The sequence below is a fragment of the Homalodisca vitripennis genome, chromosome 2 (assembly GCF_021130785.1).
Source record: "Homalodisca vitripennis isolate AUS2020 chromosome 2, UT_GWSS_2.1, whole genome shotgun sequence".
Lineage (NCBI taxonomy): Eukaryota > Metazoa > Arthropoda > Insecta > Hemiptera > Cicadellidae > Homalodisca > Homalodisca vitripennis.
Genome location: NC_060208.1, coordinates 53,697,814 through 53,719,430, shown reverse-complemented (window position 1 = coordinate 53,719,430; position 21,617 = coordinate 53,697,814). Strand labels below are relative to the sequence as shown.

General features: G+C 35.4%; 1 protein-coding gene across 2 annotated transcripts in view; it reads right to left on the bottom strand.

Moving 5' to 3' along the window:
• LOC124353951 (transmembrane protein 178B) overlaps window positions 1-21,617 on the bottom strand; it is a 76,592-nt gene that overhangs the window by 31,359 nt on the left and 23,616 nt on the right. For both annotated transcript variants that reach the window (XM_046804036.1, XM_046804035.1), the window contains exon 2: window positions 2,581-2,704. In XM_046804036.1, the coding sequence (XP_046659992.1) occupies window positions 2,581-2,704 (124 nt within the window). The remainder of the gene's footprint in view (window positions 1-2,580; window positions 2,705-21,617) is intronic.

The window sequence follows — 21,617 nt, the reverse complement described above, 5'->3', positions numbered from 1 at the left end:
TTTGGTCGAACTGGTTTTCATGTTTTAGGGTTCACAATCAAACAAGATTTCTGGCCTATTTTTTGTTATATTATTGTAATTGGTTTTTACATAGTTAAAAACTACTTCGCCATAATATAATGAGTAAAATGAGAAATGTCGTGTGTAACCCATCTAAATAAAATGAAATAAAAAATATATAAATAGCCTTATTGTAAATGTGTCTAGCCTGGCACCGTTTGACAAATTTTATCGGGCTAGGCCCTTTACTGCCAACATATTAGAAGTGCTCCGCCAAGCATTACAGTTTCTGGCTCAAACCACTTCTTCAAAGGCGATTAAGATCGATCCTTATAGCCATAATGATAGACTCTAGCCATAACTGCTTGACTCTAATATGCTACTCGTAACTATGCATTCTTTGAATACGTATCCTTCCATTGATGCATTTTTGCTACTATGATCTCGAAGTAGAGATCAGCGCGTATCCACTTTTTACACGTGAAAAAGTAAGAAGGAAATTTCTTATCTACATAGGAATTACAAACACTAGGCAGATGGCGTCCTTCCGATCTTGTGTAGGTTAGACCGGAAGTACTTGTGGCCACTTAAGAGTTAAGTCACGTAAAACACAACCTCGCCGTGCATCCAATTCAGCCACGGCTCAATGTCTGAGATGAGAGCCGTGATCTATCGGGATCTTGACTCCTCATTCCATAACTCTCTTGGAGGTTCGGAACTTCGCCTACTGGAGGTTCGACTTCCCTATTATTTTAAGAAACATAGATTACCATTTTTTTACCAGGGGACCGATCGTGATGACTCATCAATTACGAAAACTAGCGATGGATCAGCTAGGTGCGGTGGGCAGAAGCACATCTCAATACTCCAAGGTGTGGACTTATGCAAGCTTTTAAAAGCCTTTCTTAAGACACAAGAAAACGTGTCTTAAGAAAGGCTCTTAAGCCACTTCTTTTTGTTAAATAAAAATAAAAAAATAAAGGACTTCGCATTGACACATGAAGAATAACTAATTGAACAGGACACATCAATTCAGTTTACTTCAACAATGATCATCAAAATTAGGTTGGAGCTTTGTTAGTTACTACCTGGAATCTTGGAAATGGTCAATTGTAACAGGGAGTTCTACTTCTACATGGAGTACGGATGCTGTAGTCTTGCTATATTAGTAGGTTGCTGTAACAGTTTATAATATAAATCCCACATGATCAGTACTCAGATGTGAATTGAACATCTTTAAAGGGCCCAGTGTCAATGAACATAAACCTCTAATTAGATGGAGTTACCGTCACACCCCGTACGGCAGACCGTAAATCTGATTCCAAAACGTACTGTCTCCAAACCATCCTTAAATTTCGACCTCCGGATACCTGAATTAACGATCTCTCCACCAAACCCCAGTCTAAGATTCCAGCCGACCAGACCCTTGTCAATGTTACACGAACGACACATGCATCAAGTTGAACTCCATGAGAAATCAATCGTCAGAGGTCAAGTGAAGAGTAAAACGTGTCAGTGTGTCACACTCTAGTGCTTCTCGAGAAGTGGCGGGAGAAAGCGACTGGCCGGAAGTTGGTACAAGTGCACCGGAACTTGACCTTACCTGTGTCAGGCTTCCTGTACTGAGTAGTGATAATTTTGTGTCGTTAAAATGTGTCGAATTCTTACGTTGATTAATAACCATGAAACTTTTCCATTACGCGGGAATTTATATCGAGGACAATCTGCTCCCCAATTAGTAATGATATGTGGGTAATTAGTTTGTCCCTTAAACACCAAGAGGCAAATTGATGAATATTCAATTAAGGCTCATAATTACGCTGTTGTCGGAAGGAAAAAAATCTTAACTATGGTGTTATTTCGTTATTGAAATACCGATTTGCATATTTATCTCAAAATCATCTTGAACTTTTGAGAGCCAAAAGGTTGATAAAAATTTCAAACATTTCCGTCAATCAAAATGTATAAGAATTTGTAAATAGTGTTTTTTATACGATCTTAGTAAAATAAATGGGAATGAAACGGCTTATAGCGATGATTTGTTAAGATAATATTTTCGTACTTTAAATCAATCCTAAAAAAGTTATATTCGAAATTTAAATAAAAAAGCTCATTAACATTATCACTAAAATCAGAAACATCACAATAATAGTTGAAATGTTACTTTTTATTTAATGAACAAGTAAATAATAAAGTCCCAACAAAACTCTAGATCGTAGACATGATTTCGCCTGGGATACATAGAAATCTCATTTTTCAGCCTGCACCAAAATGTGGCCTCAATTTTTGCATCTTACTAAATCCTTTAATCTTCGAGATTTATAATAAAGGAACGAAGGTTTGACATCGATTATATCATGATTAGAATATTTATGTACTAAAAATAAAAGTCTCTTAGACAGGTTACAAACAGTTATGAATAGTTGTTTTGTTTTTGGTGAGCAAATTTTAGTGACATTTTTACATTATGGTTGCAGCGAAACAAACTGGAAAATAAGTATGAGCGTTGTTTATTTTGGTTAAAGTTGCATTCTTGGAAGTTACCAAAGAAGATTTACTTGCTAAAAAAAGATGACTTACTGGTAGCAGGTCGCTCCTTAGGGAAGCATGTCCTGAAGAGTCCTTTGGTCCTGGTGTAGTAGTAGTACTTTGTGTTCATACTTTCTAGCAGCGCCTCCTGCCCTCCCCTCTTGGCCGCATACGCCTGGAACATCAGAATTGTGGTATTAACAAGATTGTCCGATGAGACCACAAGCTTGATGGAATAATTGGAACTTTCCCAAATCAAACTAGATCAGCAGTGAAAGAATGATAAATAAGTCCCAGCTGAACTTTAGCAACAGAGTTCTGTGTCTCGACTCGATGAGATTTGGCACTATAGTGAAGACACTACAGTAACACTACCATTGGCAGGAAATCTCTGACGTACAAAAATTGCTTTAATGGACTAAAATTCTAAAGCTGAAACGTAGTTTGTAGAGTACAAATTAAAACTGCGCATTAAATCCAAACGTATTCTTCCAGTCTCCCCTAATTATTGGGTTCTGGTTCTGCTACTGAATATCACCTTCCATGTCCGGGACCTGGTGCGTCCCGTTACCAGAACTGAGTTGCGTGGATATACCGCTAAACATCCATTAGCCTGTGGTCAGGGTCAGGCACCGTGAAGTCCAAACTGTGAATTATGCATCTGAAGGCAGATGTACATTTGACAACTTGCCGACGTATACAACGTTCTTGAGTTCGTGTAAACTACCTACTCATATCAGTCAGCCTATTCAGGTGCTTAAATATCTTAATAAAATTAACTTTAATGAATAGTAACATGGTAACTGTATATTATTGATTATAAGAATGTCTGATAATTTAGTAACAAAAATGGTCCCAAGACGGGACCTTGAAGGTTGCACACTGAGAAATGCAAATATGGCTGAAAAGTAATAAGAGATTGAAAAAAATCTAGAATTGCGCAACTAGAATTTGAAAGGGTCTTTTCATCAAGAACAGATAAACGAGGTACATATTATATAGGTACACCAGAGATAAACACAAATCAAGGTTCCAAATATTTTTAAAAGTTTTCCCTAGGCTGGGATAAAAATATTTTACAAATACTATGTAAAGACTTTTTCGCTGACATGAAATATTTGTTTATTTTACATCAAATTACATCTGATAATTATTTAGAATTAATTTTTACTGAAAAATATTGGCGAGGAATTAATAAAACTTATTTACAAGAGCAAAGAATTTTAGTACGTTAGTTTTAATTAAGTTATTTTCACGCTCATGTCAAAGTGTAATTTTGAAATAAAATATAAAATATTCAAAATGACGTGACAAAGTAGTGTAACACTTCCCTCATAAACGAATTGTAATCATCAGTTTGATATAAAACGCCAATGGATTATGCAAAATGTCGGGAATCACCAAACTATCATACCGAATTGATAAATCGTTCCGGATCTACAATTATGTTGTGATAATTATTAATTACGAGTGAGTCCATGAGAAGGGAAATGTACTAGCTTATGTCGTCAGCCACATTAACTTACGCCCACATGAGTAAGCGCACTTATCACATGTATGACTTCAAGGTGAATGTCAAGGTTGACGTAAGAATGTATGCGATTTATTATTCTAAATTTAGCAGTGAACTGTTGTGAGCATTTAGAACTTAGAGATGTGTTAATTGCAGTATCTGTCATTCTGGTAAAGTTTTCATATCTGGCGCTTTATGCCATGTTCTTAACCATAATAAACCCTTTAACCGTTTTTAATAAACCCTTCTTTTTTGAGAAATCGGTCTGACATTTTCCAACAATTATAAAACTATAATGAGGGTTAAATCCTCACCTAGAGATGAAATTAAAATTTTGGCCAAACAATAGTGAGTTCTAAGAAAGCCGTTATATACATCAGAGCAAACCTGTTAATAAATAAATGTTTGTAGACATAAACCATATATAACTTCTCAAGAAAGAAAATAAACTAATCCATTTTAAGAGGAACATTGGATGGTTTAAAACAGTTTATATAGTTTCAAAGCAACAGACTTCTCCAGCCTCGGGGTGAAAGACAATTCAAACCTGGATCAGTCTAAATAATTTGCAAGTGGCAGTTTCTACGTATGACCAAAAACCACGAAAAGTTATTCGAAACATAACTTTTGTGAAATCCAAAAGAAAAAGTGCAATAAACAGACACTTTCTAAAATTGTATTGTAACTCAAATAGGTAATGTTTTAGGCCTACTCATAGTAAAGGTATAACGAAGAAGCATCTCTGAAAAATCGTTCACAGCGCGATCCGATTGGTTGACCTAGATACTACTATTAGCGAAACGGCGCATTACTAGCGAATCCTCTAGACACCAGTCTTAATGAGACGTCTGGGTTAGAATTGTCTTTGGCTCAACTTACAAAGTTCCTTTAACTCCAAAAAAACGTTATTTGAAAGCAAATCACTATTTTTTTAACATATAGTTATATTTATAGGTTATTATGGAGATCGAAAGGGATATACTTAATACAGCCAATTAATTATTTTAAAAGTTGTTACTCTATGCTCGTAAAATGTTCAAGAAATTCCCACTATTAAGCTTATTGTAATTTTAAGTTTTGAAAAAGAAAATCCCTAGAAACATTTAAGGAATATTCAATATCCATAACCAATGCAAGCTATAAATCATATATTTAACTGTGTCACTTAGATACACTGGTTCAGTGTCTGACCATCAATTTCTACAGCTTTTCGTGGTATAACTTGTTTAAATGTTTGTTATGAACATATATTTTAATGATAAAATAACTACGTAAACATTTCTTGTGGCCAATGATGGAGTCTAAGGGTACAGCAGTTATCGCTTGTCAAGCAACGCCGGGCGTGAATACAGTGACTGTGACCACTGAACAATCCTGTGCTTTCAAGTAGTCCAGCCATTGGTGGTGGTTCGGAATCACTTTTAAGCTGTTGGTCCCCACGATAAGCGTTAGAGAGTGCTTCGTTAGATAAAATAAGACCCTTTTTAAAGTACTGGTTTCATAAGTAAAACAACGAATATTTTCTTATCGATGCATTTTCCTCTCTAATGCGATTTTAATTCCATCAAAGACCTCTTCACCTTCGCACTGATGGTTCGATACCGGCACGATGCAGTGAGTGGTATTTACCTGAAGATGGCTCAGACCCCTAGCATTATGAGCGAAAAGTCAAGGTTGGCTCAATCACGAATCCTCGCCTTCAGGCGTGTTGGGCGCTTCAATTCCATAGCCATTTTGCCATTTTACTGCTGTCATGCTTTTATCATTTGAATGTAACTTTGTTTGATATTTGAAGTGAAATAATTAATAACGTCAGTTATCCTAAATATAATAATATAGATATTTTTAAATAAGTTATTATCTATAAAGGACAGCTTGCTTGAGGTACGGCGAAGATATTGTCATCAACGTCATCCAAACATTCCAGAGCGTTCCTCGTACAACTCTCTCTAAGTCGCGAAAGTGTGATTCATCGTAGACTCATAGATGACACATCACATGGACAATGTTGAAGCATGCCCAAGAATAATCTCTGGAAGAAGGCTGTGGCTGGGACATTTGAGCTTCTAGAGTTTAAAAGTAACGATCCATGTAAGAAATGAGGCGTGTGTTAATTGGATCATAATATAAAACCTAGTTCAAAATGATCTAAGGCGAAATTTTAAAATTACTCTCTTATGCTTTTGTAAATTTTGTTGTTACATTTTAATTTTTCCAGATACTTAATGTTTTTCTTTCACTAAATGACGAAGATTTTTAGCATACATACACAACTCAGTAGGTGTTGTGAAACATAAACAGTACATGTTTGTTAAGTATCACCTATTAACTTCCATTCCAGAGTATTTGAGTTCCAAGAAAGACCAAATCATCTGATGCCGTTGTTCTGTGACATTAGTGTACCTTAAGAACGGGTGCGAATGTTATTAATTTTAGGGTGAGAAAATTGACGGTTCACACGAGATTTTTATTTAATTTTAAGTTTACAATCAATATTTGTATATTGTTCTATAAGTCTTATTTTTATATTTAAATTTTGTTAGCTAATTATATGCCCAACTTTGCCTCAAACAGGTTTTTTTATTACATTTCATTTTAGAAAGGAAAGCTCTACATAGACGTTCTAGCGTTAGTGCACTAAAACATAGACTTTACCCCCTCCATAAGCGTAACCTCAACGCCTGGTATTACAGGTCGCTCGCTGTCTAACATGTCGACCAGTCTAAAGCATGCTTATTTTGAGTGTCTGTCCTAAAATAAGGAACTCACATTCCTCATACATTATATTGGTTTGTAAAGTATTATTTCACGTAAAACGGTTTAGCAGTAATATTATTATTTGGGGGAATTTATAGTATAATTACTAAACATCCAAACTGTTTTAAAATTATGGTAATGGTAAAATTAGTTATTCAGAAAGCTTAACTGTTTTAATTTCGTTATTTAAAATTTAAAGTTATATAGATAACAAGGCACTCTCAGAAGCATTTGTATAAACATTAATTACTAAATTACTACATTAAATAATACACCCTCCATAATAGCCCAACAATCAAAAGTAGGGCTATTAAAGCGTTGAACCAAAAAGTATTGGATATTTATATGGCAAAAAGTTCTTGCCAAGAAAAAACTCGTCCCTTCAAACAGTCACAATCACTTCGTTTTACGTCAATGTTGTCTCGAGCTTTAAAAAAGGGGGTTTATTACTTATAATCGTCTATACGTCTGTGAATTTCTAAGTTTTTACAATTTTTCTTCTCCTCCTCGGTATAAGTACTATGAATCGCCTGACTAAGTATTGGAAATATACTTACTTTATCTTAGAATAAGTTTTTAATTTTATTCAATAATGTTACAAATAACATATACATTAGACTTTTAAACAAACAAATATTTAATACAATGCGATTCGTACTTTAAATTATATATATAAATCCAATGTCAGATTTTAAGTATGGTTTGAGACTGAGACGCATTGGAATTTGATTATATACGTCATTTACTCTAATCCTTCAACAACATGGAGAATTGTACTGAAATTTGTATCTCAGCCGCGTAACATAATAATAACACAACAGAATCTCTGCGGCTCGAATTTTACATAAACCTATTAAGATTAGTTCAGTTTTTTTATTAATGTGCTATTGATTTAGTGTACTTGCTAAGGATAGGACGATTGTGGCTACTGCAGGAGAGTCACGAGATGACCCGTTGTCTCTTTGCATACCAGCAAATTGAAGGCACTAATACCCTCTCTTGAAGTTCTAACTACAATCGTGTGCACTACAAGTGCCTGCAAAACAAGGTGATACCAATACAATACACTGATGCACCGTGTACAGATGAAATAATTAGTCTGGGCGCGCGGCCGGTCGGTGGTAGGCTATGGCGCGGGGGGAAGAGGGGTGTGTGAATCGGTCATTCCTGAAAACATCACGGTGGCGGACTTCAAGGTCGGGCCAGCCGGAAGGGCTTGGCTGACTTGTGACTCATCTTTCCCTCCTGCAAACCTTCCCTCCAAACAATATAATACCAGTGTGACATCTGCTGTCATAGAGTGAGCATCGTTAAACTTCAGTATTAACAGTGAGTTGTTCTAAGCTGTGTGTATTTACTGTGTGCAGTTAACTGTGAATAATTATTACGTTCAGTGTTTTTGTATTGTGTTATTTTGTTTTAGTAAGAAGCTTATTTCATAAGCAACATGTGTGACCGCGTGAAATTAAAAACGGAAGGGTAGAGTTTTGCACAGTCAAAGTCGTGAAATTGTCAGTAATGTATATACATTCATGAAAAAGGAGGCTGATAAAAAAACTTTAAGTATTCCCTTGGCAAAGGCCCGTGTCCCGAACAGCAGTAGCTACAGGCGTCTCAGAACGTGAAAATCTCAAGAATTAATAAAGAGCTTAAACATTTAACCGTTAATAATGACAATGGTGAAAGTAGCTTTCTCACCCCAAACAAATTGAAAAGGAATCGTAAAAAGCCTATTACAGGATTGGATGACTTTGACAAAGCTCTGATAAGGCGAGTTGTGTACGAGTTCCATCTTCTAAAAAACAAGCTACCAACTGTATCTTTGTTACATGAAGAATTGAAACAACGGATCGACTTTAAAGGATCAAAATCAAGCCTCAACAACATTCTTAAAGAACTTGGTTTTCGATGGAGAAGGACACAAAATAACCGCAAGCTCATGATCGAGACTAATGAAATAAGAGAAAAAAAGAATTGGCTTTCTAAACATCAGATACCTTTTTCGGATGATTTGCTAGTCCCGGAGCTTGTAACAGGGTTATTCTCCTAAATAAACCGAGATTTGTTAGGTATGAGCTTGATGGATCTAGTGACCAGCAGTGGAGGGACATGTTGTGCTTCGGCTCCCACCATAACCACCCGGACTTAAACCCTATTGAACTCATTTGGGCTGAAGTGAAAAACTACGTAGCCAGTAGAAAATATTCAGTGCAGTTTTTCAAGTATTAAGTCTGTAGCGGAAGATAAGTTTTCCACTTATAGGTGCAAAGGAATGGGCCAGAAAGTGCGAACACGTGAAAAAAATTGAAAAAAAATTGGAAGAATGATTATGCTTCAGCTGAGCCCCAAATCGACAATCTCGTGGAATCAATTATCATTTCACTCGGCAGCAGTGACAGTGAAAGCAGTGAAAACGCGCCAAATGATTTGAGCGGCATTGAAGACTTGGGTGATTTGAGCGGCATTGAAGATTTGGATTGAAGCGTATGTATTAACTTTGTACATATTTTATTATTATTTATTAACATGTTTAAAAATTACTTCTGTCATTAAAAAAACTGTGGAGAATGTTGAATACAACACTGTTCTGTTCTATTCTATTATGTAAGGATCTAGCTTTATATTTAAGCCATTTAAAGACAGTTTAAGATTTAAAATGTTAAAACTGAACTTTTATCCTTATTTTATCCTAGAAAATATATTAGGTGAGGTTTATAGGTAAGCCAAAATGTCATTGCTTTCACGCTAAAAGAACTGAAGGACCGTACTGAGACTGGGAGAAGCTCGCGCGCCGAGTGTTTATAAAATATTAAGATAACGCTTAATTTCCCCCGGAATGAGGGGTCGTAGAAAAAAGTTTGTTAGACAAAAAATGCAGTTTAATCGATTTTCTAAAACTTTTCCACGGGAAAGTTTGATACTGACAGAATAATAAAAAACTTCCTCGCAGAGCGAAAATTTCATGTCATAAAAATTAACCAAACTAAAACTGTACTTGGTTTTTACTAATTTAGACATTATTATTTTAGAATTGACATTTTTTATACGTATTGGTTGTGTTCTTTAATTTGATATAACTTTTATTACGATAAAGTAATGGCAAAATGCTCATTTCATGTGTTAAATGGAATGAGTTTTGTGAAACGTTGCGCGTGACAGCGAAATAGAACCTCGAGCGAGCCGAACCTTAGTTGAACGGCTAGTAGTGCCAGAGCCGCGAGCCCAGACTAATTATTTCATCTGTACTAGGCCAGGGGTCGTCTCGTCGCCTACAATAGTAACAAAGCTACACCTCGTCCATGTATACAATAATCTTTTCTTCATATTCGCCTTAAATATTTACTTGGGTATATCACCCGCAAATGATAATATAAATTAGCACACTCATTTATTGCCTATGTTATAAACTCATCAGCCTGTCATTTAAAATGTTCTTACAGTTTTCACTTAAAGGATTGCAACGTTTAAGTGGCGACGTAAAACAGAGATGAAAACGAGGCAACGATTTTCCCACCGATACTTCCCATTGCACAACTAAACTGCACCGGTTTGAACATTCGATCCGGTGTTCTTTTCTCCTCCAGGTTACACCATCCGGTGTCCGGGCGAGACGGATTGTCCGTCCGTCCGTCTGTCCAATAGCCTTTTGTTATCTCATTGTTGCTTTATGTCCCAGAGAAGAAGTGAGGGAAGTGAAGTCCACGTCCTAGCTACACAGCTCACAGTGGCTCAGCCAGGATCCCCAAAAATTGGAGGGGGATGGGTTACTGAGAGTTTATACGCAATGGATTAACGCAATAAAGACCAATGACCAATTTAGTCAATACTGTTTTATTGCTATAATCGTGCGGTTTATTATTTTCAATGTGTTTTTTTTTTTTTTTTTTTTTTTTTTTTTGCAGAATATGATTGAATGTCATATGAGAACTAACGGTTGGAGGGTTTATAACCAACATAACTCCTTCTGGATACTCAATTGACTGATAGTTATCAAGCTACATCCTTTGATATAAATACAATTCGTACTTAAAACTGGTAGAAATGTTAGAAGACATTCATGTTTAAAACAGAATCAATTAATATTTCTTCGAAAGTATTTTATTATTACGAGTACTTCATGTCTAATATTTTCCACATAAGTATTATATCGAACTACATAAATGAGACTCTTATATGGGATTTTATAAGTAGAATATTTTTATTTGTCAAACTTTGTATTGGCACGTTTAACCTGAACTAAAAGTTAAACAAACAGTATGCAGTATGTATACAATAATATTTTAATCCCGAAAATTCGATTTAATTAAATCCGATTTATTTTAATCTGATTATTTATTTTTTATTGTTTACCCATTATCAAACATATATAGGTACTGGAAATGTGTCACACGCCAATTCTCGTGTTACATGTTTTATCTTTCATTTCAAAACAAGCAAGACGTGACAGCGCTCTCGCGACAATTTCCCTAGCTACTGGACTGAAGCGTTACGCATGCTCAGTGTGTGAGAACGGAGTGCGTAGCGCCAGCGCTTTCTACGCGCGATAAGGCAGCAGCCAGACCACGTCCGAGAAAGTGACTCCATTTCCCCAACCTCGGCGTCGCGTTGTAGATAAAACCGGCATCTGTCACCGGACACGAACAGTCAGGAGATAATAAGAACTGCACAGTCGTGTCGCAGAGTCGCAGACCGAGCTATCAGTCTCGTTTGCGTAAAAAAGTTGGCCTCAGGACGTAAGTATTCGTGTTCAGGGGTCTTCAGTTGTAACGGTCTGAAGAAGCTATTGTCAGTTTGGGTTCTCTCAAATCTTTAAAAGTGATAATGTTTTTTTATGGTAAATAAAATTTACAGATAAAACATTGTTTTTATCTAATTATACTGTCGTTTACTGTCAACATTACAATTTGATTCCTCCGCCATGTTCCAGAATCAAAGTTTGAGCTTTTATATTTCATTTGTTACTTAGCTTTGCATTCAGTTGCATTATAATTGTAATATGTACAAATATTGTCCGTAACATACGGTTTTAAACACTGTGACCAATTTTAAAGGTTTTTTTCGTCGAAAAGAATGTTTTGTCTCTGTATAGGATCTTAATCCCCTTAGAGACGCATCAGTTGTTAAGTACAAGTTACTGCCTGTCATCGTCAACAACCTTAGAATACCTGTAGAATTGGATTTTATTAAAGCTACCAACAATCTTGAGGGACGGAGACGATTTTGTTAGCTCTTTCTCAATCATATGTTTATCTGTAAACATCAGCAACATGTTAACGTTATTGTATACATTATTGTATTTGCTCTGTTAAAATAATGTCTATCTCAGATGGAACTGGTGACGTTATATTTTTTGCCGTGCTAGGCCTTTGAAGCGGTCTCTGGTCGTCTTAGAGCGTCTAGTTCTAGGCACCTTCCGATCTCAAGTCTCAGTTGTTAGGGAGCATCATGGACAGGGGTTTACCAAGAACAAAAGTACGTAAAAGTAAATTAATACAGAGATGCAGATGCAAGATTTATCCGTTCGTGTGGGAAAAAAAATAGCATTTTAGTACATGTATCCTCCGTGTGTCTGCTAAAATATTAATCTGGTACTAAAAATGTTTTTGTGTATTAAACAATAAAAAAGTTCATATACAATATCCGAGAGTAATAGCAGAACAAAACCAATGTCGGAGATCTCTTTTTGTATAAGCACACACACATGTCAAAATTATGGTTTATAAGAAACTAAATTTTGTTGGATTCCAAAATGAATTTTAAACCCGACTTGTAAAAAATGTAGTGCACTAAAATAACATTTCCCCTATGCATTGTCTGAAGCACCACGTGCGAGCCAGACTTATTTTTCTGTTATTATAGATTGATGACTTTCTACGACTGCTTTAGATAGCAAAAGAATTTATCATTATTCGGATAATGGAATAATCACATTAAAGTATCCCAATAATGGGAATTGGAAAACCATATTCAATACTCTTATTCCACGTTAAAGCCGTAAAATAAATCCAACGTATACAGGTAACATTTCGTGAATAGCTTTCTCTTCGTTTACTTACCACGAAAATTGACCCAATTATCTGCTTCGTTCTCCCCACCTCTCAGTGACGAATTGTACATCCTGTCGTCCGCGCAGGAGAAACCAACCAGACTTGCAAACAAGGAATGGCTGTAATTAATCAGAGAGAGAGAGGGATGCGAGACGAACGAGCGTAGCGAACAAATCATAGCCTATGGTCGGTTTGGTCGCTTCAACCAAACTATATATTAGCAGAAGTATTGCAGGTTTACGTTCACTAGTGCTTTGCTTTCTTGGTTTAATATAATTCGTATTTTAATGTTAACTTCCATAAAATTAGTACTTTTGAAACGGTGCAGGTAGGTGTTTTGAGTTATAAACTAAAATTTATTTGGTGGAATGTACTTTTGTTTACTCCTTGATACAATTATAATTTTGGATTGGTAAATTCAGCCTAAATTTTAATTACATTTATTCACTTAATTAATATGTTGGTTTGAAAGAGGCTGATTGCTTAGTCGCAATCCATATCTTTAAACAAACATACACATCAGAAGTATCTAAGTAGTTTATAAATACAATTTTTTTATAGTACAAACTCACATTACTTTTGTATGCTTTTGAAAATATATCGCGAAAAAATAACAACATCTAATAGTCCATTTTACGAGCTTATGTAGGTGTAGAACAAGTACAAACTATTGGAATATGTAAGTAATTTTTAACCTGTAGATAAGCTTGTTTTGATCGAATGTTTAGAAAAGAACTTCATAACCAATGTTTATTGGCTGGAATTTAAGTGATAATCAGAGTAACACCACTTCAAGCTCTTTCAATATTCATAATTTACTAAACAAATATTTTTCATAAATAATTACACAATAAATTTATAAAATAAATTAATGCTTTTAATGAATGACTGTTGAAATTGAGAGATAGAATCTTAGTATGAATTGTAGCGTCTATCTTCCCAAATTCCACTTTAGCCACTGGTGCTCATTGGCTATCAAAGATCGGAATCAAGGTCCGGCTAGTTTACGACACACAATAATTATAACATTCCATACTGACACACCCGGTTGGCAACACTGGAAGCGTCTTGGCAACATCGCAGGTCCTTGAACTCGGCGCTCAGCTGGAGCAGTGGCTTTCTTCTTCTTCTCCACTGATCCAGCTGCCTCCAGTGGTGCTGCCACCTCTATCTCTTCTTCTCATAACAGGTTGATGTGTTTGTAGGTCTCCTATTAGAGCTCTAGACTCATGTTTCGACCTTCTTGGGACTATCTGGCACTTGGTGCGGCCGACAGAATGTCCATAGATTTATGACTGGGGCTGATTCAACATTTTCCTGTAATATGTAGCCTTACAAAACTCAATTTCAGAGTACCTAGGTACTTCAGAGTGGGCTTTAAAGAGATTTTAATGCTATCTATGTTATTTTACGTTCACATCATTAAATATTTAGAAGACATTATTTCATATTTAGATTACACAAATATAATAGAAATCAGAAAATCATTTGGTGACAAAGAGATTAATGGAAATTTGGTTTTAATTACACACAAAAGACTTCGAAACGCCCTCGTCCATTATCTAGTAATAAATTGATAGATACCTGTGACATCTACAAATATCACGAAACCAAATAAGCGGTGAAAACCAGGATTACATTAGATACGTGACTTTTGGATGTTCCATGAAATACCATGTCCAGTGTAGGAAGAAGATGGGTCAGCTCGTGCATAGAGAGTGGTTAATGTACTATAATGGATGAGGAAATGCGGCATCAGGAGATAATAACGAACAACCTTTGGCCCATTATACCAACGGGCAGATTATGGTAATGTGCAACCCAAGAGGGTTATCTAATAATACAGGATTCCATCCTTTCCTTCAGGCTCGTTCCTTTCATTCGCAAATCGCAAGATATTCCTGAAATTAGATTCTGCTGAAGAGATGAAGATATACTTCAATAACTCGTATCTACCTTAGAATACTTTATAGGAATACAGTATAATTGGGTGCATATCTGAGACTGTCGCGATTGTAATATGGATGTAGATAGTTTGAAGTCAGAGTGGATTTAGAAATGCATTTAAACCGACATCTATCCGTAATACCTGATTGCCGTAATACCTGATTGAATAAAATAAACACTTTTGAAAATGGTCTATCCACCTTTTGCCTATGAATAAATCAAATTTCGAATTGGAAATGGATGTTGAGAACCTATTAATATACTAAATATACCTCAATGTCCGTGATTCACTGTACAGTTAAAACTGTAGAGTTATCTTGGTTGACTTTGGATATTGAGATATTACAGGAAACTTGATAATAAAATGTTTTTTTATATTATAATGCAAGGCTAGGTTCACAAATTGCATCCATACCTAGTGCATCCATACTTCAAAGCTGTTACCCAAACCAATCTAATCTTATTCAGCCAACAAATATTTTAGAATCCCAAGAACACTGGAGGCCTAGACATAAAAGAGACTGGTTATTTGTGTTGTTTATTCCTATTGTTTAAATTTCACACTCCAGATTTGCCTGGTTGCTGTATTTATATTCAACTGTATTTTAAAAACTGAACTATCTGCAGTCCTCTATCAAATCAGTTTGTCAAATTAATATACAAAATAGGACGATTCTTTTTTAAATGTACTACAGTATATTTCAATCAGAAGAAAATTGTTTATTATTTACTTGAAAATCAAATTGAAAGGTAGAGAATAAAAAGTATCAGATCTTAACAAATTAGATAGCGATATACTGTCGAGATTTATAATGCGATCGAATCAGACCAGAAGTGTGATGGCTTATGTTTGTACAATAGGACAAGAACGATCATAGTAACAATCGAAAGATTGTTGGAATCGATTATGTCAGAGATCTTGCCGGAAACCGTATAATGGCTACGGTTTGTACGACAGGACTAGATCTAACATACCAGTAATCGATAGTCAGTGAGGATCGATTATGTGCCAGAGATCAGGCCAGAGGAGGTGTGATAGCTGCGGTTTGCAAAACTTTCTCGCAAATTGGTCAAGGAAGAAAGCGAAGCGTGCGGTCGCGGCCGCCCGAACTACATTACATTGTCCGGTCACCGCTTATGCTCATTACCGACGTAATCTAACAGCTTCTGATCAGAACAATATTGCTTATTGGATTTTAATTATTCATCTATTTGAAAATCAAACACCCCAATAGTAAAAATGTTTGTGTTAAGCCTTCCGTTTTCCAGGAAAGCATCATCAGATCAACATTAACTAACAGCTATTATAGCTTACAGCAATAATAATGTTTAATCGTATGTGTACTTTAATAAAAACACATGCCATTAAATACAAGGAGGAAATACTTTAAATTTTCAAAATTAAAGTATGTCTAAAGTAGTTAGATTGTTGTGGGAAACATATCCATTTTCATGTTCTTTACATTTGCTTTGACAGAGTTTTTCTAGAATTCCTTCAATAATTTTCTTTTTCTTTTTTATCATATTGTCAATTATTTAAGTTTTATAGCAATTCAATAGTGCAATTCCTTTAAATCTATTGACTTTTTCACAATTTCTGGTTGATAGAGGAGTATGTACGTGATAAGCCTATTGAAACTGTGAAACTCTGCCCATTTTGTTAAGGTGAAAGAAATGAATTAAACGGAATAAATCTGTAATTTTATGTTGATATTCTTTATATATTAAATTCAAAATGGCAAATTGTATTTTTTTATAACTAATGCATCTAGAAATGAGAGTCGATTGTTCTTCTGATATTTTCAATATTTCAAACCCAGTTAAATTAAACCTGTAAATATTGACAAAGTTTTAACTTTAATCGGCTCGAGTTCCGAAAAGTTAAATTTTGAGAATGGGTTTGAGGCCAAGGTTTATTGGGTTCGATATTGTTGTACACTTGGCAACCAAAATAACCACCTGTAACATTGTAAAGGTGTTAGGGATGAAATTCAGTATACAATTCTTACTAAATTTGTTCACGTACTTAAATTGATTGATTAGTAAATTAAGCTAATTGAATTTTTAATTAAGGGATTAGTCATAACGTGTAGACCTTTGATGATGATTAAAGAATTAACGTTAGCTTTAATATTTGTTGTAACTATGCATATTAGCAACGTTTCTCTTTAATTGGTCTAATGTAAATTTGTGGGGTTCCTTGGCTTTGTTGGATTGTGACTTCAGGAATCGTGACTGTGTACAACTACGAACTATCAATGATCCACTATCTGCTCTCCTGTAGATTATCGAATAATCTTATTTGTTTACCCTTGTGATAAAGCGTAAGAGATTGGATAAGAGGGATTTAAAACATTTGCGTTTCTGAACGGATAAGATTTAATTTTGAAACAGCTTTGATAAGAAATTTATAAATGCTAAATGTTGCTTTTGTAACGTACCTTTTACCAAATGTTAAAAATGATCTGTTGACATGTGGCCTTTATGTACACTTTTCTAGCTGATGAGACGAATTGAAGACAGAACGTATAGAGTATTTCGAGAGTTACTGCTGTTACGGTGAGATTGCAACACCAGGTCTGAGTGATCCAAAGACACCTTTGCAACAAAGTTTGCTACGGCTACTCGCTATATCATCCGATTTTCCTTGGGTGAGTAACGTGCAAAATCGGAGAATATCTTACACCCAGTTCGCAAATCTCCAGTTTCGCAGTGCTGAATTCTCATCAGTATGTCATCGTTAGTTGTGGAACGACAAATTTTATATTAAGCAGTACCGCAAGTATTGCCATTAAGAGATGATAAAACATTCTCGGTTTGCTTAAATACACAGTTTAAGGCTTATACGCGCAGTTACATCATGATTTATTATTAGTTATAGACATAACTATATCTGCCTAAAATGAGACATTACGGAGAAATGAGAACTGACGGAGAAACAAAGAATCCAGTAAAAATATAATTAATTATGTATCAACGTTTAATATCTTAGCCGATGGTGGAGAACTCGCTTAGTTCAAAAACACAGTCTCGATGATTCACTGGATAAAAATTATAATGAAAACAAGTCTTCCTCGAGCGCATGAAACAGAGGTTTCCAAAAGCACGCGAATGTCTTAATAAATGCTTCAACTCGTGAAAGAGCAACAAGGAACATCAGAATGAGATAGAAAGACAATTTATGTAGGTGTCTATGATTTCATATGAAGAGAACGACATTCGCTTATGGTAGTGGATGGAAAAACTTCAAATGGTATTGTTATTTAAAATCAAAACTAATTACAGATGAAACTGATTTATTTTATTTACTTATTTATTAAAACCAAGATAAAAACTTATACAAGTGCTGTTCTGGACAAAACACATCGGCATCAAATTACAGGTTCATAGTATATGCTTATAAATGAGTTTTTTCATCGACCACCGATAATACTTGTAACATCATTTTATCTGTCCATTTCAAGAGATTATCTAGAACTGTAAGCTGCGTATACAACAGTGGGGTAACGAGGTTGTATTATCCCGGTTTCTGTATGAAGAAGTAAACCACCTGTATTTTCCGTGTCCCACTTAACTGCTAGACAGCAGTTCATTTCAGATGTAATTACATCCACGGGCATTCTCACAATATCTAGTACAGAAGAGAATGATCCTATATGATTAACTCACGATGTCTCGTAGCCTACTATCGCTGGCTCCCAATCTCAGTACCCTCGTGATGGTAGTGCGATCAAGGATATAGAAATAAGACGCCAATTACTAAGTAATATTGCCAGCAATATCCTGCTGTTTCGATGTTATAGGATATCTTCAGATAACTACAGGAGTCCATTCTATGACAGTGACATATTACAGGCGGACAGATTACGCTTGTTTTGCAACAGTTTTGTAACTCCAATTATTATTGTTCGGTCATAAAAACACTAAAGTTAATTAACTCACATCTCATGTATTCAAACAGCATCTCAGAACGTGGTGTAGGCTTAGGGTTAATTTATTTAACGATTACACTCATCAGTATCTTTGACCTACTTATTGCGTAACAAAGAAGAAACAATAGTTTGTGTGGGCCGAGTGATGAGCATTGTTAGCACATTGCTTAAGTAGGCTTTAAATACCCGTCATTATGAATGAATGGTAAGTGCCGTCTGCCGACATCCAGCCGCTAACCATCAACTCCAACTTGCCATGTTGACGTTTGTAGCGAGGTTATGTTATTTAGCAATAAGGAATGAGGGAGGGGTGTAGGACGCGGCAAGGCTGCGGTGGCAGTAGATAGATAGTGACGTCACAGTCAGCTGGCAACTCGCCCGCCATTGCCCACTATATGTCCTCCGCATTGAACGCTTCACGGACATCATACTGTATGCAGTTACACTATATTATGGCAAGATTGCGACTGGACTCCCACTTACACCCGAGGTGGAGTGTTTTGTTGCGCACGTAACGTAATTTTCGGAATTGCGGAAAGGAAATTGTGCAAATAACAGGTTAGAGAGTAAGTCTTTGAAAATTGTGATTGCATTCTGATATCACCTCAATCCATGCAATAACACTGTTCTTAAACATATAAAGAAAATCAATCTGCTTACAAATATTGTGAAATCGAATTTATTGTACACTGAAATCAACCCAATATTATATTATACAAACATTGTTATTCTATTTCAAGCATTTTCTGGAAATTAAACCTAGAACTAGCATAAACCGCCATTTTCCACCATCTAGCCTTTTAGCTTCGTAATTAGCCTTCGTAAATTTTTGCTCGTCGCCTCCATGATAACTGATGTAAGCCCTGATGAGTGGGATGCAATTTTATGTTGTCTGGTTTATGTGAGATTATTCTTCTTTGCTGGGTACATAACCTACATGTTGTGTTTCTTGACTATCTCTAGTTACAACGGTTTGAAACAATTTGTTTGACCTTTTATGCGATCTTGTTATTCGTTCAACTGAAGAAATAGAGATCGGATTAGAATTCCCAAAACGTGGATAGTGTACTAAACTACTAGACTGGACAACCAGTACCACCTATATCTGAGGTGGAAAGTTTTGTTGCGCACGTAAAAAATTTATGGAACCGTGGGAAGGAAGTTGTGAAAATGACAGGTTGTAGAATAAGACTCTGAAATTGTGGTTGGCATTCAGTTATCATCTCAATCCATCTAAAACACGATTCTTCAAAAATATAAGGAATAGATCAATTCCCTTAAAAATTATTAAAACCGAAATGGAAATCAGTTGCTTGTAAAGTGTAAAAGAGACACGTTGCGTATCGGTATTAATACCTAACATTGGCATTAAAAGATAGCAATCTAAGGATGTGTGAGGACGAAGGAGGTCAAGAGATATTATCTTGCTGTATCAGAAGCCATAAATATCAAAGAGAAAGGATTGAATCGCGAGCTTGCATCACGGACCGTCCGGCAGCCTACAGCACGTTATCTTTAGATCTCGCACATCCTCGAGGTAGGCTAATTAACCAATGTTTTAATTGAAACCAGTGGCGAATATAATTGAGGGGCCCGCTTCTTCCTCCCCACAAAATCTACAATACATACCAACCAATCTTTAATTTGCTCTAAACAAAATATGTTGGCTTTTGTAGAGTAATTGGAAAACTCGTAATCTTAATTCGTTAAGAGCCGGCAATAGTGAAATAACATTACGTTAAATTAAGAATATTGTTAAACATCAAAACCTTTAATGTCCTTACTTTTAGTCAATCAATCGTGTGCGATATATCATTAAAACAAGATTATTATGCATCAAAATGCGTCTGAGTTTTAGTTTAAATGTATTTTTTTTATTTTGTAACTATGAAGATTTGTTCTAAATAACAACATTGAAAAACCTAAAACAGTTGACCATATAGTTTCATAATTAAAATTAGCCATTTTCTACCGAGTTAAAACAGAAAGGCTGTGCTGGTACTGCCGGGTCTTTACATGGCTCACGGAATTTATGTACTGCCCAATAGTAATTATCAATAGACATTTGGGTTTACTTTGAAGTAATTGTAATACAAAAGAAATTGAGGATGGGTACTTCAATATAATTAATTTCTGAACTGTTTAGTTGAGATCCTTATAACCGGACATCAAACATTTCCAGCCAAGCCGAGAGTCCCCACTCCCTCCCACTGACTTGCGAGGCACTCCTAAATCCCATATATTTTGGCCCCCACTCGAAATTTAAAATTGATTGATAAACAACAACCATTTAGTCAGAAAAATTGAGTCACCGTTTTGTACCAGGTGTAGGTTACAACATTTAAATTGATCCTGTCATCATTTTATATTTACCTAAAAAACCTCAAACGTAATAAAATACGTATGTATAAACGTAGTTTTACACAAGAAAACACTACTGGTTCGTACTGAATATTTTACTTACGCCAGGAAACAACCATACCTAAAACAAAATACAGTATTAGCTAAGACAGTATTACTATATCACGAGGACAATAAACGTTACCAATCTAGAAAAACCGACAGACATATACAAATGTTTTAAAGCGAAAACGAATACATGAATTTCACAAAATTTAAACTCATTGAAGATGGTACAAAATAGTTGGGAGGGAGAAGCATTGTTTACAAGACTTATAAATATTAGTAACTTTTTTATATTCACAATTATGCGTTACAATAAATAAAGAATACTCATTTAAAACCTTTACAAATATAATTATAGATGAAGATGCATTTTTAAGCATTTTTATGACGACGCCTTTCAGAATCAAGGATTCCATCGTCAGGCAACTTCACAAATGAGGTCTCGCAAAATTAAATTAATTATTGGAATAGTGTTGTTTTTCACTA